This window comes from Aristolochia californica, unplaced genomic scaffold (genome assembly GCF_029961685.1).
Source record: "Aristolochia californica isolate CCGP_79_NKW_82.1479 unplaced genomic scaffold, dmAriCali1.0.hap1 SCAF_3, whole genome shotgun sequence".
Taxonomy (NCBI): domain Eukaryota; kingdom Viridiplantae; phylum Streptophyta; class Magnoliopsida; order Piperales; family Aristolochiaceae; genus Aristolochia; species Aristolochia californica.
The window spans coordinates 3,028,808-3,048,816 of NW_027181992.1; the positions used below are offsets into that span (position 1 = coordinate 3,028,808).

General features: G+C 41.0%; 3 protein-coding genes across 4 annotated transcripts; 1 reads left to right on the forward strand and 2 right to left on the reverse strand.

Annotated features, from left to right (window-relative positions):
• Positions 1–2,897: 2,897 nt before the first annotated feature.
• On the reverse strand, positions 2,898–4,278 carry LOC137958591 (U-box domain-containing protein 21-like). Its single transcript, XM_068805654.1, has one exon. It carries the CDS (start codon positions 4,276–4,278, stop codon positions 2,962–2,964), a length of 1,317 nt encoding a protein of 438 aa, XP_068661755.1. The 3' UTR covers positions 2,898–2,961.
• A 1,227-nt stretch (positions 4,279–5,505) lies between these two features.
• LOC137958922 (receptor protein kinase TMK1-like) lies at positions 5,506–10,163 on the reverse strand. Its single transcript, XM_068806133.1, has 2 exons — positions 7,096–10,163; positions 5,506–6,177 (listed from the first exon to the last, which is right to left on the reverse strand). Exons 1-2 carry the CDS (start codon positions 9,428–9,430, stop codon positions 5,675–5,677), a joined length of 2,838 nt encoding a protein of 945 aa, XP_068662234.1. The 5' UTR covers positions 9,431–10,163; the 3' UTR covers positions 5,506–5,674.
• Positions 10,164–12,012: 1,849 nt separating this feature from the next.
• On the forward strand, positions 12,013–16,395 carry LOC137959025 (plasmodesmata-located protein 7). 2 transcript variants are annotated; one of them, XR_011114033.1, is made up of 5 exons: positions 12,013–12,807; positions 13,796–13,906; positions 14,017–14,056; positions 14,179–14,386; positions 14,538–16,395. XR_011114033.1 is itself a non-coding variant. In XM_068806285.1 (4 exons), the coding sequence occupies exons 1-3, from the start codon at positions 12,099–12,101 to the stop codon at positions 14,031–14,033; spliced, it is 837 nt and encodes a 278-aa protein (XP_068662386.1). In that variant the 5' UTR covers positions 12,013–12,098; the 3' UTR covers positions 14,034–14,056; positions 14,179–14,529. The 2 variants fall into 2 exon arrangements, 1 of the variants encoding a protein (XP_068662386.1); XM_068806285.1 differs by lacking the exon at positions 14,538–16,395 and having other exon boundaries at positions 14,179–14,529.
• The last annotated feature ends 3,614 nt before the right edge of the window (positions 16,396–20,009 follow it).

The window sequence follows — 20,009 nt, forward strand, 5'->3', positions numbered from 1 at the left end:
AAATGGACCGTTATCTGTTGTCCTTCTCTCTCCTGGTAACAGCAAGATAGTGCGCACTTTGCACTGTGCAAACAAGGTTTCCTTCTCTAGTCCATGAGAGCCCGGAAGAAAAAACACAGAGAACACTAAAGCCTGAAGCATTGTACTCGAGACCGAGCTAGCTTAACCGTTTTTACCCAGTTTTCACATGCTTTGTTGAAACCAATGCGTTAAAAGGTTCGAACCTATTAGGAAAACATCCGCACAGATCTTATACAAGGACTGCCCTGGTCGATACAAATAAATATTCTAACACTCCCGGGAAAAACCCATGGACAAACTTACCCAAAAAACCCGAAACAAATTCACCAGAAATACCTAAGACAAATTCGGTAGGAGCGGGACTAAAACTCGGGACCAACCCGCTTTGATACCATGTTAAAACCAGTGCGCTAAAAGGCTCGAACCTATTAGAAAAACATTCACACAAATCTTATACAAGGACTGGCCCGATCGATATAAACAACATGACACCCGGCACCGGAAAGCTACTACTGCGATACTCTGGTTTTCTGGCTTCTCGAATTCTACAAGGCTGACAAACTGAACTGGCCCCGGAAGTGAAACATGAAACTTTAGTAGTACCTATTACAATTCATTCATAGAAAGAGTGACCCCCATTGGCTGTTTACTATCTGTTTCATTTCTTACAGAAGAGCTATATTTTTTTCGTAAGATTGAAACTAAAAAATTGCATATTTCTAAAAAGACTCGCTCTGTTTGGAAGGTGATTGAGACCTATGGATGGATCATAATCATCTCAAACCATTTTCCTATTTCAAAGGATCCAGTCCCCACGGAACTCGGTGAGTAAACCTTGGACCTTCATTTATGTCAGGATCAGTCGTCCATCCCAAGCGAAGACCAGAGTTCATAGCCCTTTCATTCTATTCCTAGACTGTAAAAAAAAATCTCCGAGTCCATTACTTGACGAATGAATGGTTCAAGAGAGCAGCACTGAAGCATGGAGCGGCCATGCATCGAGGCCATGAAGAAAAGCAGACCGTCAACAAGGACGATGAATGCAGACGCAGATAAGGGTTTTCGAATTTTCCCATTCGAGCGCCGGCCCCAAAGATTTAATTTTTGACCAACACATCAACTTGAGCTACGATCGTCTTCTTGGCCGAACAGTGCAGACCATGCAGAATTACACGACGGATACGTCCACATCAGAGTATCCTGCGAGAAGAAACAGATAGGGTTTTGACAAACTTTCCAGCCTAGCCCTTCGCAAAAATCCTATTCCAGTACTTTCTCTGCGTGTGCCCAGAAAAAAAAAAGTGAAAACAGAAAACCGCGTGGCTTTACCTTTCGACGAAATGCCCATGAAGGATTAGGAAGGCCTCGCCGACCTCTTCATCATCTCCAGAGAAATCTTTACTGTCATGTCCATGAGTTTACACCAAAGAACGCTACTTGTGTGGCTTTTCTTCCTCCGGTGGATGATAGTAAACCCATTCTAGAAGCATGAACAAAGCATATTATCCTTATGATGGTTGATTTGGTTCTAGAAACGAGCCCGCTTCTGATTTGCGTTTGTGGTCGCAAAGACTTAATTTAGATTGAACAAGCGGTTGAGGGCAACTAGAACTGAACCTTCCACGGAAGATGTCGACGTGCGTTGTGAATGAATTTGACGATGACCTGGAGTTGCTTAAGCCTTCTACTCCCCGTTCCATTTTCTTATCGCATAAGAGCTGGATGGCTTTCCACCAGTGATCCGCCACACTCAGCAGTTAACGTTAACGATTACACGACCGGATCAGGTTTGGGGCAAATGTTTCTCATTCTTGGTTCTGATTGAAGTACCCAACTGATTACAGTTTTGAATTCATATAAAAGAAGAGATTATTGAATGGAAACCTTGCACAAGGATAAGCATTATCCAATTCCCTCATTGAAACATCTTTAATTTGATACTCTCTCCAGAAATCTTCAAGCTTTAGGAGATGAGAACATCAAAAAGTCATATCTGTTTGCTTTTTTCAGTACAGATTTTGTTAGTCAAAGATCAGACAAAACGTCATATAAATCCACAGTAAAACAGGAGTAAGTAAACTCCCGTCTCCTCAAATAACTCACAGCTTTATAATATTAAGACAATAACAATCAGCGATTGAGATGCTGTAAAGTCGGTGGTCAACAATCAAGAAAAGCTTAGTTTGAACGAAGAAGATTTGGAATGCATCAGCTTAGACTGTGTCCACAGGTCTAAGATATCATTTGGGGCCAAACAGTCTCCTTCTTTCATCTCTATTTAATAAGATAAATTTGATTTCATTACAGTGATTCCTCTTTCTATTCTCACTTAGTCAAATCTGTTCAAGCAAATATTGGGAGCAACTAATCTTGGATTAATCTCGTCCGATCGCCATCGTGAGTACTGGTTTTGATGGCTTCTCACATTGCTGAGTACATCCCATTCTAATAATAAATGCTTCATGTGTGTAGATTAATTCATAAATCATCGATCAACCTGTTTGTTGAGCGAAGTGGGGGCATGACTGGTAAAGAGCTCGTACACAGTCCAATCAGGGTAGCCAATTTGGACTTTCTAAGGCAGCTCCATCAGTAATGCCCTTTGATCGTAATTTGAAGACAAACCAAACATTCAGTATCTATATATCAAATAATTCTTATGCTTCAAACTACATATAAGACCATAGCTTTATTTTTCTAATCTCCAGCATTAAGAGCTGATGAGAATTAACAAACCCCCATAGAAGCAAGCATAAAACACCAAGCACACATCATATGTATTTTAGATAAATGGTAACCACACCTTAATCATATTCTTCTGAGACGGATTTCAAAATTGTTTTCGATCGATTCAATCCATGAATTTTGTACAACTGTATGGTTTCTGTTCACTATCCCGATTGCAGAAAAAAAAACAGAAAAAAAGCTTCCTGTGGTGAATTAAAACGAGCGCTTCAACTGCTTGAAATCCATCGAGTCGATGCATTCCCCTCTTTCCCTGTGGATGTTCAACATTTTCAGAAGCTCTGTAGCTTTCTCCTTTGTTTTCTCACTGCACCCCACTTGAAGAAGGAGGAGGACTTTCTGAAAAGCTCCCGCTTGAAGAGCCTCCATTAAAACCCCTTCGTCTCCTTCATAATTCTTGCCGAGCTTCCAGAGAATGGAGACGATGAATCCCGTCGCCAAATCTGAGACTCGGAACATCTTCTTCACCAATAGAGGCAATGTTAATGCGTGACCGTAAGCGGCTTGCCTCCCTTCTTCAGAATTGCAAATCCCGTCCAGAACGCCCAAAGCTTTCTCACAGATGCTCTTTTCCGAGTTCACGAGCATCTCAAGGAGCAACGAAACCAGACCCATTTCCACAAACCTTGAACTGATTTTCTGGTTCTGGGAAGAGGTAACCAAGTGGTAAACGGTGGCCAGAGATGCTTTGGTGGTTTGGGGGCAAATGGGTTCTCTGATAATTTTGGTGAAAGCTTCAACGAATCCTTCTGCATCGCTCAAGGTATCCACATGCCTCTTATAGGCGGACACGAGCTCCTTTATCAGCAATGCGGCATTTCGCCTTACTGTCAAATCCCCACATTTCAAAAACCACTGGAGGGCACGAAGAGAGGAAGCAGATGCGAGATAAGACCGAGCCTCTGAGTCAAGTGGGAACATCCACGTTATCGCCTGCAAGATCTCCTCCAATCCAGTCGTATGATTCTCAAAGGAATTCGCCGCGAAGGAATCGAAGGCCGCCGATAAGACGGCGGCGGCTCCATTGGCGACAATGCAACATCTATCCCGTTCGCTCTCCCTGCATAATCTGCTCATCTTCTTCACCGATTCCCTGACGCAAGAGTCGTCCTTACGCCTTGTTGCACCCGAAATCTCCAATGATATCTCCGAAACCGCGGCGGAAGAGATGGGAATCCTGGGGGTGGGAATCCGCTCAATCCCAAACGATCGGTTCTCGACGCACCAATCCTGTATCATCCTCCGGATGTTGTGGTTAGGGATCTGCTCGAAACTCTTCAGAACCTGGTTGGTAACCGGGCAGGTATTGTTGCCGGAGTCGAGCCATGTCTCGATGCTTTGGCGGTCGTAAGTGATTCCAGTGCACAATGTGACGGGGTCCTTCATGAGGTCGAGCGAGATGGGGCACCTGAAATGGGTCGGAGTGGTGAGCTCAGCGGCCGGAGAAATAGTCCGTCCCTGGCCGGCCAAATTCCGTCGGCCGGCTTTGAGAATTCTGAGGGTAGAAGTCATGTTGGATTGCAGAGAGGTCGAAGAGGAGAAGCAGACGATTGGTGTTGTTGTCTCAGTTGGAAAGGAGAGACGGGAGAGGGTGGGTATATATATCTGTCTGTGAAGGAGGGAATTGAAGACGCGGATGAAGGTAGGGAAGGGACGAATGGTTCAAAGAGAGAGAGAGGGAATCAGGAAGGCTAAGGATTTGAATATTGACCGTTGAACGTTTGAACGTGTAAATGGAGTGTCAGAGAGGGGAGACGAGAAGTGGAAGCCGTTTTTGAGCCTATATGAGACGACACGGTCGTTCAAATATAAAAAAGGGCTTCTCTCTCTATAATGTATAGCTCGCGTTCTCAGGTCCGAAGACCAGAAGAACTCTTCCGAGGTTTCACGAAGATGGATTTGACCATCCAAGGGTATACACGAGAAAAATAGAAAAATTATTTATACTGCTCTTTGCTCTTATACTGTTCTTGAATCCATTCCTTGCCATCGAATTTTTCTTCAAAACTTCAGGCCACAGTTTGAAAGCAGCCCAAAATGGATTCTAACATTTGTTTCTTTATGGCCCTTCACCTGAACAAGATTTGCTTCGTGCTGGAATCCATTTTAGACCAGAGGAGATCAGATTTCAGGCCAGCATGTACAAGAATGGCACGCCTGTCATGGTCATTTCTTTAATCTTCTTCTCGGAGATGTATTTTGTATAATTGGCACGAGCTTGAAAACTTCAGTGCAGAAGCTAGTTTAAACCCGTTTCCCTCACAAATTAACCGCGTCAATTTTCCTTCTCTTTTGTCTTTTCCTTTGATTCTGCTTGCAAGTTAATGGGTTGGGGACTCGGGAACAAGAGAGACCACCTCGTCCTTATCCACAGTGGGTAGATCATGTATGTCTGTCTGTCCCTCAAATTATCGATTTGATTGCGATTTACATTTATGTGCCAAGGGAGGCACTCGCATTCTTCCTTCCTCCATCCCACAGAAATGCGGCGCACTTTCGTGATAAAATCGTTCATGAAGTAAAACCCAAACCCCAATCATGAATTACCACCAGACCAGACGAAACGTATTTCGTCGACCCTCTTTTATGTTTGATTGATTGTCGATTGACAGTTTGCGTTTGCTGAAAACACAAAATTGCCCTTCAAATTCTGTAATGTAAGGGTAGAGCAAAACTGCAAACACCATCATCTATTTGCAATTCTGTATATTTACCAAACTCCACAGAGCTTCCAAGACGAACCCAAATAAAATATATATATGAAAAAAGAAAGAAATTTAAACAAAACCACCATCCAAAACCAAATTACCCGAGTTGAAAGAAAAAATGAAAACCAGAGATTCTACAGATTAAAAAAAAGTTTGGATGCATAGAGAGAAGAACTGCCATTGAACTCTCCCCCTCCTCTTCATCTCCCATCAGCTGAGTTGAATGATTCAAAAGGTCTAGAGGGTATGCTACTCTGAGTATTATCTAGACTTGGGAGGAAGGAGGAAGTTCCTCCATCTGTAGCCACCCATTTCTGCACCACCTCCGCCAAGGGTTGATCTAAATCAATACCATAGATGTCATCGGAATCGGGCTCGGCTGGTTTCCAAATTTCCACTAGAGAAGCAAGCACATTCACAACATGGCCCATGTCAGGCCTCTGGAGAGGCTCTCTAGCACAGCAGTGTCCTGCCAACTCGGCCACAGTTTGGATACTTGCAAGACTATCTTCTGTAAGATCAATGGTAGTATCGATGACTTTCTGGAAGTTCTCCTTGTTAAGCAACATTCTTCGAAACCATGTGACTAGGTATATGCTTTCCTCTGGCATCCCATCTTCAATGGTTCTGCGGCCGGTAATTAGCTCCATCAGTATCACTCCAAAACAGAACACATCCACTTTAGTGGTCACACGGCCAGTAGCTGAACAACACAGAAAAAAGAACAATATGTTAATACAACAAAAAAAATTCAACATTTTTTTGGTGCATCAGTGGACTATTGCATAATCTGACACATTTGCAAGATGGATAGTTAGAATAAAAAACATGAAACCCATATTCAATTACACATATAGTCTCAATACAATCAACAAAAGGAACAAAAATCTGGAACAACTATATGCCTGCCTATGTAGCTAGGTGGGTGTGCATTCTTATCAGGGCAAAAGAACATCCACCAAAATAACAACGCAACAATCTAGAAAATTGATAAACCTCAGAGCCCTTTGATACCAGTTCTTCTTCCTATCATATAGATATCCAAAAAAGTAAAACATAAAAAAGAAAAGAAACAGAGAAACAAATGTAGGGTCCTCGTCAACTTTCAATAAATCGGGTTCCACTATGAAACCAGAAAATGAAACTAAAAGGGACAGCTTGACAAAAAGTTCAGCATACAAAGGTTTAATGCAGTGAGCTAAAAAATACCTGACTGATACTTGCAGTATCAATGCAGGAAGTGTGGAGTAACACAAAATAGAACGAATTTGTGATTGACTACATACAAGCATTCTCTGACGGTTGCAAAACACAAAAAGTACAAATTGGACAACCTTTGCCCTACCAATCCTTTTGGCTGCTCACTATGGACAAGGGCCATCGACCATTTTAGAACAACTGTGAAGGGTGGAAATTATCCAATTCTAACCATAATTTACATCAAATCCAGTGGAAGTTATTACCACCTGACACTAGATACCATGTAGGCATCCAGTGAACTAGCGTTAGTCTTCTGAAGAATTTTATGCAATTAGATAATAAGAATCATCAAACCTAACATTCTAATATTATTTTAAAATGTGCACAAGTATGATTAAAGCAAACAGTAAACAGATACTACCTGCATATTCTGGTGCAAGATACCCGAAAGTTCCAGCAAGCCTTGTCACAACAGAAAGGACTTTTCCATCTTTCTCATCGGGGGCAAGACGAACGAGACCAAAATCCGAAACCTTTGCCCTCATATCATCTCCCAAAAGAATATTAGAAGGTTTGAGGTCTCTATGGATGAAGCTCTGATGAGCCAAACTATGCAAGTACTCAACTCCTCTTCCCACATCCAAGGCAATACTTAATCTCTTCTTCCACTCCAATGGCTGCAAACCTTCTTCCTTCCAGTTAAAAAGATGCCGACTGAGTGTTCCTTGTGGCATATATTCATACACCAAAAGCCTCTCATTCCCATCCAAACAATAACCCTGAAGATTCACCAAGTGCCTGTGCCTAACTTTGGTGAGTACCGCAATTTCTGACTTGAACTCATCCAATCCCTTAGTGCTAATCACTCCTGATTCCATTCTTTTGACTGCAATCTTGGTCCCATCATGCAATTCACCTTTGTAAACTGTTCCAAACCCCCCCTTGCCCAAAATATTTTCATCGCTGAAATTGTCAGTCACCTGTCTAAGTACTTGAATCGAGATAACCATGTTTCCTACTTCAACTACATGGAAGTCACTGGTCCCAGTGCTTCCCTGATTGAAGCTTTCACTTGCACTTCCACCATTGACACTGGAACCTGCCACAGTGACCTTGATGATATCCTGATCAGACCCTGAATGGCGAGGATGAACAACTGTTGCATGTGGCGTTTGTACTCTGCTGAGCGAGTGTTTTTTTCTCCTCCACAGGCATAAGCCCAACAAGCTGACCATAAGGACTCCGGCAACTACAGCCCCAATAACAATTCCTATCAAGATAGAAGACTTTTTGCTACTGCTCCCATTTCCATCTTTCGTCCCTGGAGATCCTGAAGGGGTCGGACCTCCTCCAGAAGGTGTAACAGGTGTCACGCTGCTTGAATTGCGACCAAATTGATTCCCTTCAGTCCTCAAAGTCACCTTCGGGTTGAACTTGGGGACCTTTCCCGTAAGTGAGTTGTTTTGCACATCCAGTAATATCAGGTACGGAAGAGTACCAAGCTCGGGGGGTATAACCCCAGTGAGGTTATTGTCAGCAAGAACCAACTTACTCAAGGATGTAAAGAGAGTGAAGTTTGGCGAAATTGTACCAGAGAAACCCATTCCTTGAAAGTTAATCACGTCGATACTGCCCACGGGGCCCGAGGCACATGTGATTCCCGTCCAACTTCCGCAAGGATCATTTCCCTGCCACCCGCTTGCAAGCCTCTCAGGGTAGTTCAGAGGCTTTGCAATAGATAGTAAAGCATCTATGCGAGGATCACAGGGACCAGGTTTATCCAAACAGAACCTATTATTTTGGGTGAAATCATCGGTAACCACTGAAGAATCAAATTTCGGGACAGGTCCTTGCAGAAAATTATTCGTTAAATTCACTTTTCGCAGAGAAGGGAGCTTAATCAAGGAGTCTGGAACGATACCAGTTAACTTGTTAGTACTGACCACCAATTCTCCCAAGGATGTCAACTGGGTGAAATCGGGAAGTGGTCCTTCGAAGGAGTTTACGTGAAGCCAGGCTTGGACCAAAGAAGTCATGTTTTGAAGAACTGTGAGGGGTCCAGAAAGCTTCGCTGATCCCTCCTGACCATTAAGCCAAAGTGTATTAATCCCAGACACAGCAAAAGACGCCGGTAAACCGCCTTCGAGCTTATTGTTCGCCAAGGCCAAGTGCTGTAAGCTATTCATGCCACCGAAGAAGTCCGGGATTGTTCCGATAATCTGGGCCGAGTTCGCGGAGAAATTTTTAAGGAGAGTACAATCACGAAGAGCGTCAGGAATGGTCCAATTGTGCAACTGGTAGTTGTGATCCAAGACGACGATTGTGAGGCTCGACATGCCCGAGAAGAAATCATTGGGGATAGAAGTGAAGTTGTTGTCGTGAAGCAGAAGGCCTTGCAAGTTCTTCAAGCCCTTAAGACTCGGCAGCGGCCCGGAAAGAAAGTTGTTGAACAGTTCCAGAATCTCCAGATAGTCAAGTTTCCTGATTTCTGGCGGAAGCATCTTCCCCTGAAGCACATCTTTGTGGTCTTTTACTTGAATCCTGGTGACCCGACCACTCACACAAGACACGCCTTCCCAATTACACTGATCTGCCTGCGTCCATTTCAGCGTATTAGCAGCGTCTAAGCTCTTGGCGAGAGCCTGCAAGGCCGCCGCATCGCCTGGATCCGTTTGAGACACGACAAACGAAATGCAAGACGAGAAGAAAACCACAGCGGAAAGGAAAAAGGCGATCAAAGAGCTCTTCTTCTTCATCCTAAAAAAAAAAAAAAAAATCAAAACGAGCACATTCCCTAGAAGAAAAACGGGGAAACTCAATGGGCGAAAGGGAAGATGAAGAAAAAGGGAGTTTTGTTCCTGGAAAGCAACGGAACTGAGGGTTTCGGTAAAGACAGAAAGAAGCCTGGGGTGGTGGGGGAGGAATGCACTCGAGAAGTGCACATGGGGTGTCGGCCCCACTCGGTGGTAAATTTAGGAGATTCTGCAGCAAGAGATGTGCAGTCGCCAGCTTGCGAGCAGCTTCTCCTTCAAATGGCGCCGTATCGACATCTCAGCCGTTGGTTTAGTTCCTCCCTGATTCTCAGTGTCACGCATTAGCTTGTCTGGGCTCTGGAGTGGAGACTTCAACTGTGGAACGGCGGCGATCCTGAGACGTCCGATCAACTTCTTCATTCGGTTCGTGATTCGCTTGGACGTCGAAAAGGGGTAGGGGCGGGCAGTTGCAGAGGTGACGGACTGGCAAAAGGTGGGAATATCCAAAAATGGTGGCTCGGATTGCGGGATTTGTTGTCCAAATGGGTTGATCTGACGGAGGGGAGATGGATGGGAGCAGGTATTTGGTGGTGGGAAAAGTGAGACAAATACAAAGAGGTTGAAGAAAGAAGGCGCCGCCCAGAATTCATTCCGGATTCTCAGTCGACTTGCTAATGTTTTTAGGGATAAAAGAATAGCTGCCGAGGACGACACCACCGTTAATGTCCCTTGGCCTTGGATGTTCGTTTCATGGAATTCGAATTCGAACATCCTTGAGACCATTCTGTGCTCTTTCCACCATGCACAGAACCATCGAATCAACAACACAAATCTTGCAAATGATTTTATAAACTTAAACAAAAGTATTATGAAGTATGAACCATCATTCCTCATCAATTGCATATGGATCTGTTGGATCTGAATCATGACCCTCAAAAGGCCAAAAAAATACCAATAAGAGAGCTTGGAAGAGCTCACGGGAGGGACAACTAAGCTGTTCTTCTGTCGGGGGGGTAGAGAATCCAGTTATTTTTTATAATATACCCAAACAAAAAAAATAAACCTAAATAAATACGGTTACTTTTATAATGAGTAATTTAATGTAATATTAAAATATATTCACATAATAAATAATTAAGTAAGGTATTTTATTAATAAATTAAGATAGATTATAGTTTAGTCTAAATCCATACAATAATTAAGAGTTCAAATTAAAATTTTGATTTAATTAATTATAAAAAATAGAATAATTAAAAAAATGTTTACTTTTATAATGCCCATATACTTTATCAAATTCTTATTTTAACAATATCTTAATTATCATTCTTTAAGTACTAATTTAATATAATATTAACAGTAATAAATATAATAAATAATTAAATAAGATATTTTGTTAATAAATTATAGTTTAGTATAAATTAATACAATAACTACAAGTAAAAATACATTATTTATTAAATATGTTAATTTTTCAGGCATCCATGAATTTAGTTCATGGAAAAAATAAAAAATAAACCAATTAGGAGAAAATAGGTGGAAGAAAATAGGAGGAAGAATGGTTATAGACTTATGATTCCAAACCCTCCCCCTAAAGCTCTATTTATAGATTAATGAAATTATTATATTATAATAATACCCTTATATGACTTTTTCATTTTGATTCTACCGAAGATTTCCTGAAAGTTTAGATCGCTCAAACCAACAAAATAAAAAATAAAATACCAAATAGGAGAAATCGAAGGGGGAAAGCTTAACGTTTTTGGGTAAGTAAGGGTGTAATTGCTCTCAATAATTAGTGGAAGTAAAAACAAAACCCATTGTTAATTGTTAGGGAGTATAGCTTAAGTTCAATTCTTCCCATTGTGTCCACTTATCAGTTAGGGTGAGTTACGTAATTTCAATGGTTAATTATTTCCGAGAATCTAATTTATTACTTGTTTTTTCTCTGCCACCGATGTGGGCATGCGTGGAGGGAGTTTGTCGCGATCGATAACGTTCACGGCGACTAGGCTGTTTTGAACTTTTAAAAGCTACACGGATCGCCAGTGACACGTAGTGGGTCCCTTTGTATCACCAAAGTGCTTTTGTGTATACAAATAAGTAATAACTGATAAGTGACCTTCTTTATGATTTTCCAGTAATTAATTAATTAATTAATTAAAAGTTTTTCATGAATGAAATGACCGAAAAACCCCACACGAGTAAAAGCGATTATGATTGCGACTAACGAGTAACGTAAGCGTGCGCCCGCTTCGCCACGAGGTTAGGTTACGAATTGGAGTTTGACGAGTCAAAAGAAATTAGCTTTGCCGCGGCTTCTCACCGTGCAGATGGGGGGGGGGGATGTTAAAGTAATGATTATATTATAAAACGGATTAAGTTAATTGATAGCGATGTGATCCTCGTCCACAGGTTTCTGAAGATGGAAGGTTCGAGAGGGCAGAACACAGCAGGGGCGTTTCCGTCCACACACTTTCAAAAGTGAGGGCATTTTGGTCTACTGAAACGAAATCGAGTTCTCCGACCGGCCTACGTAAATTCCCCTCCAAGAGATCAGAAATCCCAGAGAATGTCCCATACGACGGTCGGGTTCTGCGTCCGAAGCCTCCACAATCATACACTCGTAACTCTCTCCGGTCGTTCGCTCTTCGTTTCTTCGAAGCAGAAAAAAATGGAGTCGCTCGCGCTTCTCTTCGCCTTCTGCAGCGTGGCTCTGTTCAGACTCGTTTACTCTTCTTCCGATGCCTTCCTCTACGCCGGCTGCTCTCAGCTGAAATACGCTGGAGATTCCAACTTCCAAACGAACCTTAACTCGCTTTTGACGTCCATCGTCAACTCTGCCACCTTTGTCTCGTACAACAACTTCACCATCTCCGGCACCTCCTCCGCCGGCCGTGTCTACGGTCTATACCAGTGCCGGGGCGATCTCACCACCTCCGAATGCGCTACCTGCGTGCAGCACTGCGTCAGCCAGCTTGGAAACCTCTGCCTGGATTCTACCGGAGGGACGCTCCAGCTCGACGGGTGCTATGTTAAGTATGATAACTTTTCCTTCATCGGAGCACAGGACAAGAGCCTCGTTCTGAAGAAGTGCGGATCCACGAGCAGGTACGACACCGACGTGTTCGCTCGCCGGGACGAAGTGCTCGGTGGGCTGGCCAACGGTGGAGGGACTTACAGGGTTGACAGCGCCGCGTATGTAAAAGGGATGTCGCAGTGCGTCGGGGACTTGAGCCCCGAGGCTTGCTCCGAGTGCGTGTCGCAGGCGTCGGAGACGATGAAGGGGGTGTGTCCCGGGAGCATCTCCGGCGAGGTGTATCTCGGAAAATGCTATGCTCGGTTCGCCGTTGGTGGCTCCTACTCTAAAGCCTCGTCCAATGGTAAGCAGCAGTTAACTAGAGGTTCATGGGTCTTTGTTTTCGCCGGACTTTCCACGATCTGGAATTTACTAATTTCCCCCTGAAATGTCTCCCAAATCATCAGATTACCTAGATCATGACCTTCTGAAAGAAGGATATAGTGGTCATTCTCTAGGTCATCGTGGTCGTATTTGGTTGATGGATAAGACATGAATATGAAAACCATCTAAAGCCTCTTTTTCTTGCTTTCTTCGTTTCTTTTCTTCTTGTCTGGTTGACTGAGTGACATTGTTCATTGTGGACTGAGAATGTTGAAGTGACGCAAAACGCCATTCTGTACAATTCTCTGTAAAAAATCGATCATGGGTCGAATCGATTCAATATTAGATTTTGTTTCCAAGGGGAGTTGAAGTATCATATTTCGATTGAAAGTTGAAACAGCAGCAGCCGCAAGAACAATTCGAGTCTCTTCAAGGATAATGAAACACTTTCAGACATTGAATCGCCAATCTCCAGCTGTCACTAAACGGGCTGTGGCTTCAATTTTAAATTAGTCCGAGCACACCCAATAAGTCTGCCTATCGTGAATCTCATCAATTAAACCAAGTTGTGCTACCTCTTCATTTTTCACTGTTTTCCATATTGATCATCTTGATCTCTATCATTCCACTCCCGGGCAGTTTTCCCGTTCACGCTGCGGGTGAGCAGCAGAGTAGACTCCAAAATTTGTGTAAGGTTCTGAATACATAAGCCAAGAATCATTAATTTCATAAGGAGACACCCGAAACGACGAGCTGCAAAATAAAAGCCCCTGCTTTCATTGTTTCAGCTCAGTCTTTATGAATTATGAGTTCTCTTTTCTGCAATGAGCTACATAAAGTTAGAATTGATAAATCAATAAAAACAAAGTGGGTGACCTTTGTTAATTTTTTTATGGAAGGAAAATATTACCGGGATTTTTTCGTAGATTTACCTCTTTCTTGCTGTTGTTGTTCGAGGATTCTACCAGATTCAGAAGACGAGACAGGGAAAACCCTTGCCATAATTGTGGGACTGGTAGCAGCGGTAGCTCTCATTATCGTCTTCCTTGCTTTCATAAGAAAACTCTGCGAAGGCCATGGTATCTCTCTCCCACTTTTTCCTTTTTTTCTTTTTTTTCTTTTTTTTTTTTTTTAGATTTATCTTTGCATGTTTGTTCTGTAACACTCCCTTCTTGCAAATGGAATACAGGAGAGGGAAAGCTCTAACAGCACCAAATTCTTTCAAAAGGGTAACAACATGCCATCCCCTTTTAGCAGAAGTCGGTGGGAGTTTGCTTTTTGGGGTTTTCTGGGTCATCTTTTTCTCCAGCTTTTCTGAGTTCTGCTCTCTCTTTCTTTTGATCTTTTTTAGAACTTTTCAAAAACAAGTTTTCCAAAGCAGTTTACAGAAAGATGTGGAGGCAGGTTTCTTGAAAGAAGCAAAAGGCAAAGTAATGAGGGAGAGGGATTCCAAGTCCACTCACTCACTTGCCAAATCCTTGTCAAGTGGAGTGTAGAAAAGAAGTATAATGTTTTGCTTGTAAGGCAAATGATATGCCCATGATGATTCTCCACTACTGGTATCCTTGTTTACTGAATTCTGATAGTTTTAGAAATGAATTCTTCTTGTAATCTCATTATTCACTTCCAATAACTGAACCCAGTTATCAATCAGACTCTTACTTGAAATTTTTGAGTTATTCCTTCTCACTTTTTTGTTCTCCATCACAGATTGCTTTGCAAAACTGTGCTATGATCAATAACATAGATCATCCTCCCATGATAGATCTAATATCAGTACTAAGGTAAAATGAATATTCCAGAATTTGATTCATTACATTGTTAACAACCCAGAATTTCTTTGACCAAGAGACACTCTAATGCTTCACCAAGAGCAACCATCTGCAGAGTAGTAAAAAAAGGTTGAAAGTAAAAGTAATATCTACATTTCGATGCTTAAGAATGTCTTGATTAAGTAGATCTGAACTTGGTGCTTAAGTAACTTTTCAAACATGTGCAGCCCACTTGAGGCTGTTGCTGGTCACTGTAAACAAACTTTTATGTTCAAAGACATGTAGAAGGTGATGAGCTCTGAAAACTTTTGAACAGTATGAAAAAGCTAAAGATGATGCACTGGTAGAGTTCATTTTTCTCAGAAAGGTTTGATTTCCTGTTGCCATTATTTGCTGTTTTACTCTCCTTTTCATGCAGCTACTTCACCTTTAAGTTTCTTAATATTTCTTTTGCTCTTTTGATTTCAAGGGTGGCTACAACTACAAGTAATTAAAAACAAACCATGTCAATTTCTCTTTGTTTTTCAACTACAAACAGTCCTTTTCTGAAGTGACACCAAATAGTGATGACATTGAGGTTGGTATATCATGGGTGGATTAAGTTAGGCCAGTGAACAGACCGAAAACTTAAAAAGTACAGAGGAATACCCACTTTGAGACTTTTAGTGCAATCATGGATTTAGAGTGGTCTCATCACTCTTCATAGTTTATGAAATAGTTCATTAAAGATGAAAAAGGAGATTTGCTTATCCTTATAGTTGATAGACAATGGAATGTAAGAGAGAGAGACAGAGAGAGAGAGAGAGAGAGTTGGTTTTTTAAATATTGGATTTTAAGCAGATAAGAAAGTTTGTTAAGAATGATTCTAGAATCAGTATGAAGTAATTGTATCCATCTCATGAAAGAGGGTATTTCTATGTGGCCAACCAAAGGAATAAAGTGACTACACCTCTTAAAAGGAAGGAATGACATAAGAGGAAGCAAATCATATCTTGTCACTCGTTCTTTGATTTGCAGTTTGCACCACCAACTCTGTTTAAAGACAGATCTTGTCAAATTTTGTTGGACCACTCTCACAACTAAAACAAAATTAAGCCAGTTTTCTTGTTTCTAGATTGTGATTTTTTATTTTAATTCTAATATCACTTCCCTCTGCAGAAACTGAGTAATTTTAGCAATGCATTCCCTCTGCTCCTCTCTTGCTGAAGAGAGTACAGAAGAAGCCCTGCTACATTCATGTACCCAGTGGCAGAACAGGAGCTGGGGCATAACAGGTTGCAGAGGGTAGGTTTGCTCCTTCAGAAGGGCTACTGTAACAGTACCGTTTACGGCTGTATTTGTTCTACAATGAACTGGACTTTTGACCAGCACAGGAACGGCGAATTTGGCTCAAAGTGAGATAGCAGAGAAACCAGAACGCTGCTGCTCTGCTCAATCACTATTTGACGACATGGGTAACTCAAATCACAGAGCATCAAAGGCGATCAGAGTTAATTACTCTGCGGCTCTGCCTGTGTGAGGATTAAAATCTGGTTGAATCAGATATTGCACTGAGCGATGGTTCACAGAAGAACTACTCTATGGTTTTTAGTCTGTGAATAGGCCATGAAGTTCCAAACTGTTCTTTCAATGATGCTTTGATGTCCTTTCTCAACTATTTTAGGTTCATGCCCTTTTCTCCATTGCCGATGCTGAATAGTCTATTGGAAATCATCCATCAAAGTACGAATTGGTACTTTGATAATTGTGTGTATTGTAGCTATTAGTTATTTTAATTTTATTCTAGAAGTATGTAAAACTACATGAATCCTATTAATCGAAAAGAAAAAAACTGGATAAAAGAGTTAATTTGACATATGACATTAGAGGTGGTATCGAGTCGAGCTAAGCTCGAACCTGTGTAGGGTTGAGTTTGGTTTGACCTTAAAACTTCAAGCTCGTGCTCTAGCTGATAATTGTGTGTATTGTAACTATGGTTTATTTTAATTTTTTTCAAGAAGTATGTAAAATCACAGGAATACTATTAATTGAAAATTAAAAAATTGGATAAAAGGGTTAATTTGACATATGACAGTAGAGATGGCATTTGAGTCAAGCCAAGCTCGAACCAATGTAGGTTTGACCTTGGTTTGACCATAAAACTTCAAGTTTGAGTTAGAGCAGATAATTGTGTGTATTGTAACTATATATTTTTTAATTTTATTCAAGAACTATGTAAAATTACACGAATACTACTAATCAAAAAGAAAAAAAATCGATAAAAGGGTTAATTTGACATATGATAGTAGAGGTGGCATTGAATTCGGCCAACCTTGAACCTATGTAGGTTTGAGCTTGGTTTGACCTTAAAACTTCAAGCTCAAACTTGAGCTTAATGTCGAGCCTGAAATTGAACTCGAGCTTGAGTGGGGTTCAAGCATAACACACATTAAATATTACAAAAATTATAAAATTATAAAATAATAAAGAGTATATTGTGACTAGTTTAGTACCATTGAACTGAAAATTATCATAAAAGAGTTCAAAACTTTGCAATGGAGCATATTAATTTATAACAACCAACTTAATAGACCTAATAAAAAAAACACCTCCATTAATAGTGTTTATTCGATAGATAAGCAATAACATTAGATGTTGAGAGGTCTAAAAGGGCTGAACAACCGATGGACTTTGAGGTTTGAAGTAAATAAGAACAACTATCAACCAACTAAAGAACGAATTGACCAGAACTAAGAGTAATGAGCATTTTTGTAAAAAATCTATGTTAACAAGTCCGCTCATGAGTTAGCAAGCCGAACTTGGAAAATCTTGAATTTGTTTTATTATATTTTAATAAACTTTATTTCAAATTTGAGTTTGACCAAAACTCAAGTGCAAACTAAGCCGAGCTTTTTTCCACCCGAGCTCAAATGGTTTGCAAACCGCATTGGTGCTACCCCTATATGTAGCATAAAAGGAGCCTTTCCGTGCAAGTGAGCGTCTCTTTGAAGTCGACTAGGTTTTCTTTTTTCTCTTCCGTGGTTCAGAAGTAACAACGAATTACTAAGGGGGGGGGGGCTGGAAATTTGATCTTCATCTTCGAAATGGGTGTTAGTGTGAACAGTTCATGTTCGAAATCTTCGAAATAGGGTGTTAGTGTGGATAAGTTCATCTTCATCTTCATCTTCGGAATATAAAACTATTGATTTTATTAATTATAAAAATGAGTTAATTAAACCAAGTGTTTGAGTTAACAATATTTTAATTACCACTATTAAATCACTAATACAATAGAGTAAATAAAAATAAATATGATCAATGAATAAAAAAGTATTATATTAATAACATAAGATAAATTTTTTACATGGTATTAATTAATAATATATTTTCACAAAATTAAAAGTAATTAATTAATCAAATGCATACTTTAATTATATTTTATTTACCAAAGACTTAAATATGAAGTTTAATATGAAGTTTATTGGCCTGGGTTGACACGGTTTGGTCCGACGCGAGACTCAGCTTACTGCGCTGACGCTGATTAAATTTTCCTAACTTAGGAAAATTTAATCGGAACCCGTCTTCTTCCTTCTGCAACTCCCCAACTTTGCGGCCGTCGGTTGCGAAGGTGGATCCTGTCCTCACGGCACCGACGAAGGCGGGCGATGGTCGTCTCTTTCCTCTCTCACAGCACCGATGGAGTCGCTTGCTTTTCCGGTGGCAAATCGCAGCTCGTTGAGGTTGCGCCGCCTGGAGAGTTTCCGAGACAGAGGGCTCTCAGAAACGTGTGAATCGCTGTTTATTAGCCCCTCGGAAGCTAAAATTTCGCTTACGGCGCTGACAAAATGATATGGCCACACGAAGAGACCACGAAGGTAGAGCCGTACATGGCTAAGGTCGTTGGTAATTAGTTAGTGGGTTAACAGTTATTTACTTTTAATGGGTTAATTAGTTCCTTGATCGTAGGAGGTTATTTCCGTTTTCATAGTCATGGGTAGTTTCTTGTATGGCTATATATAGCCGGGATGAAATGTAACAGAGATATGGGATTAATCTTGAAATCTATCTTCCTTACTCTGTTTTCTCCTTCTCTGTTCATATATTCTTCCTCGTCTTAAATTCTTGTATCAGTGGTATCAGAGCTATTACGACTCCGGGATTACGTTCCGCGAGTTCCTTCCTCTGTCTCTGCGTCTCTCTCTGTCAATACCTCCTTCCATAAGCTTCAAATTCCTTCGCTTCTGTTTTCTTGGTGCTTCCGATCTCTTGGCACTCAACGGCGATGGCACTGAACTGAAGGGAATGAGAGTGACGAGACAGGGGACCGAAAACCGTTCTTAACTGAAAACCAACCTCCCATCAAGGTTCATGGTTTCGTGTTACCGAGGGAGTTGCAACTGCTGGAAGTTGCAACTGCCAGAAGTTTGAGACCACGTAATGAGAAAACCGTTTCTCATAAGAACGGTTTACATTCTCTTACTTGGTCCAAACTTCTAATATAATCTTAAACCCATCGATAATCTGAATTTAAGTAATAAATACATGAATCATGGCGATAGGTCCTCTAATGACGAGTATTATCTTCCATGTATTACTATGTATGTATTACTTATACTTTATGAATAAACCCTATGTTTACTCTTGGTCCAACGCAGATGAATTTTCTCACAATTAAAGTGCACATAAATATGAGAAAAAAACCTCACATTAATTAAGAATTTCACTGAAATAACATTGTTCATACAATGAAAAAATTTACATAATGGAACCAAGTCCCATATTCACAACATGATCCTTGAATTTAAACGGTGGCATGCCCTTAGTCAAAGGATTTGCGATCATTAAGTCAGTGCTGATGTGCTCAATGACCACTTTCTTTTCTTTAACATGTTCTCTTATGGCCAAATACTTAATGTCGATGTGTTTACTTCGACTTCCACTCTTGTTGTTCTTGGCCATAAAAACAGCAGCTGAATTATCGCAATATATTCTTAATGGCCTAGAGATAGAATCCATAATTCTAAGCCCAGAAATGAAACTCTTAAGCCATACACCATGTGAAGTCGCCTCAAAACAGGAAACTAACTCGGCTTCCATAGTCGACGTGGCGGTCAAAGTCTGTTTGGCACTCCTCCATGATATTGCTCCACTAGCCAACAAGAAAATGTATCCTGATGTTGATTTGCGGAATCAACACAGCCAGCAAAGTCAGAATCTGAGTAACCAATGACTTCTAAATTGTCCGTCCGCCTATACATCAGCATGTAGTCTTTGGTTCCTTGAAGGTACCTCATGACTTTCTTTACAACTCTCCAGTGGTCTAACCCAGGATTACTCTGATATCGCCCCAACATCCCAACAGCAAATGCAATATCAGGTCTTGTGCAGACTTGAACATATATTAGGCTTCCAACAGCAGAAGCATATGGAA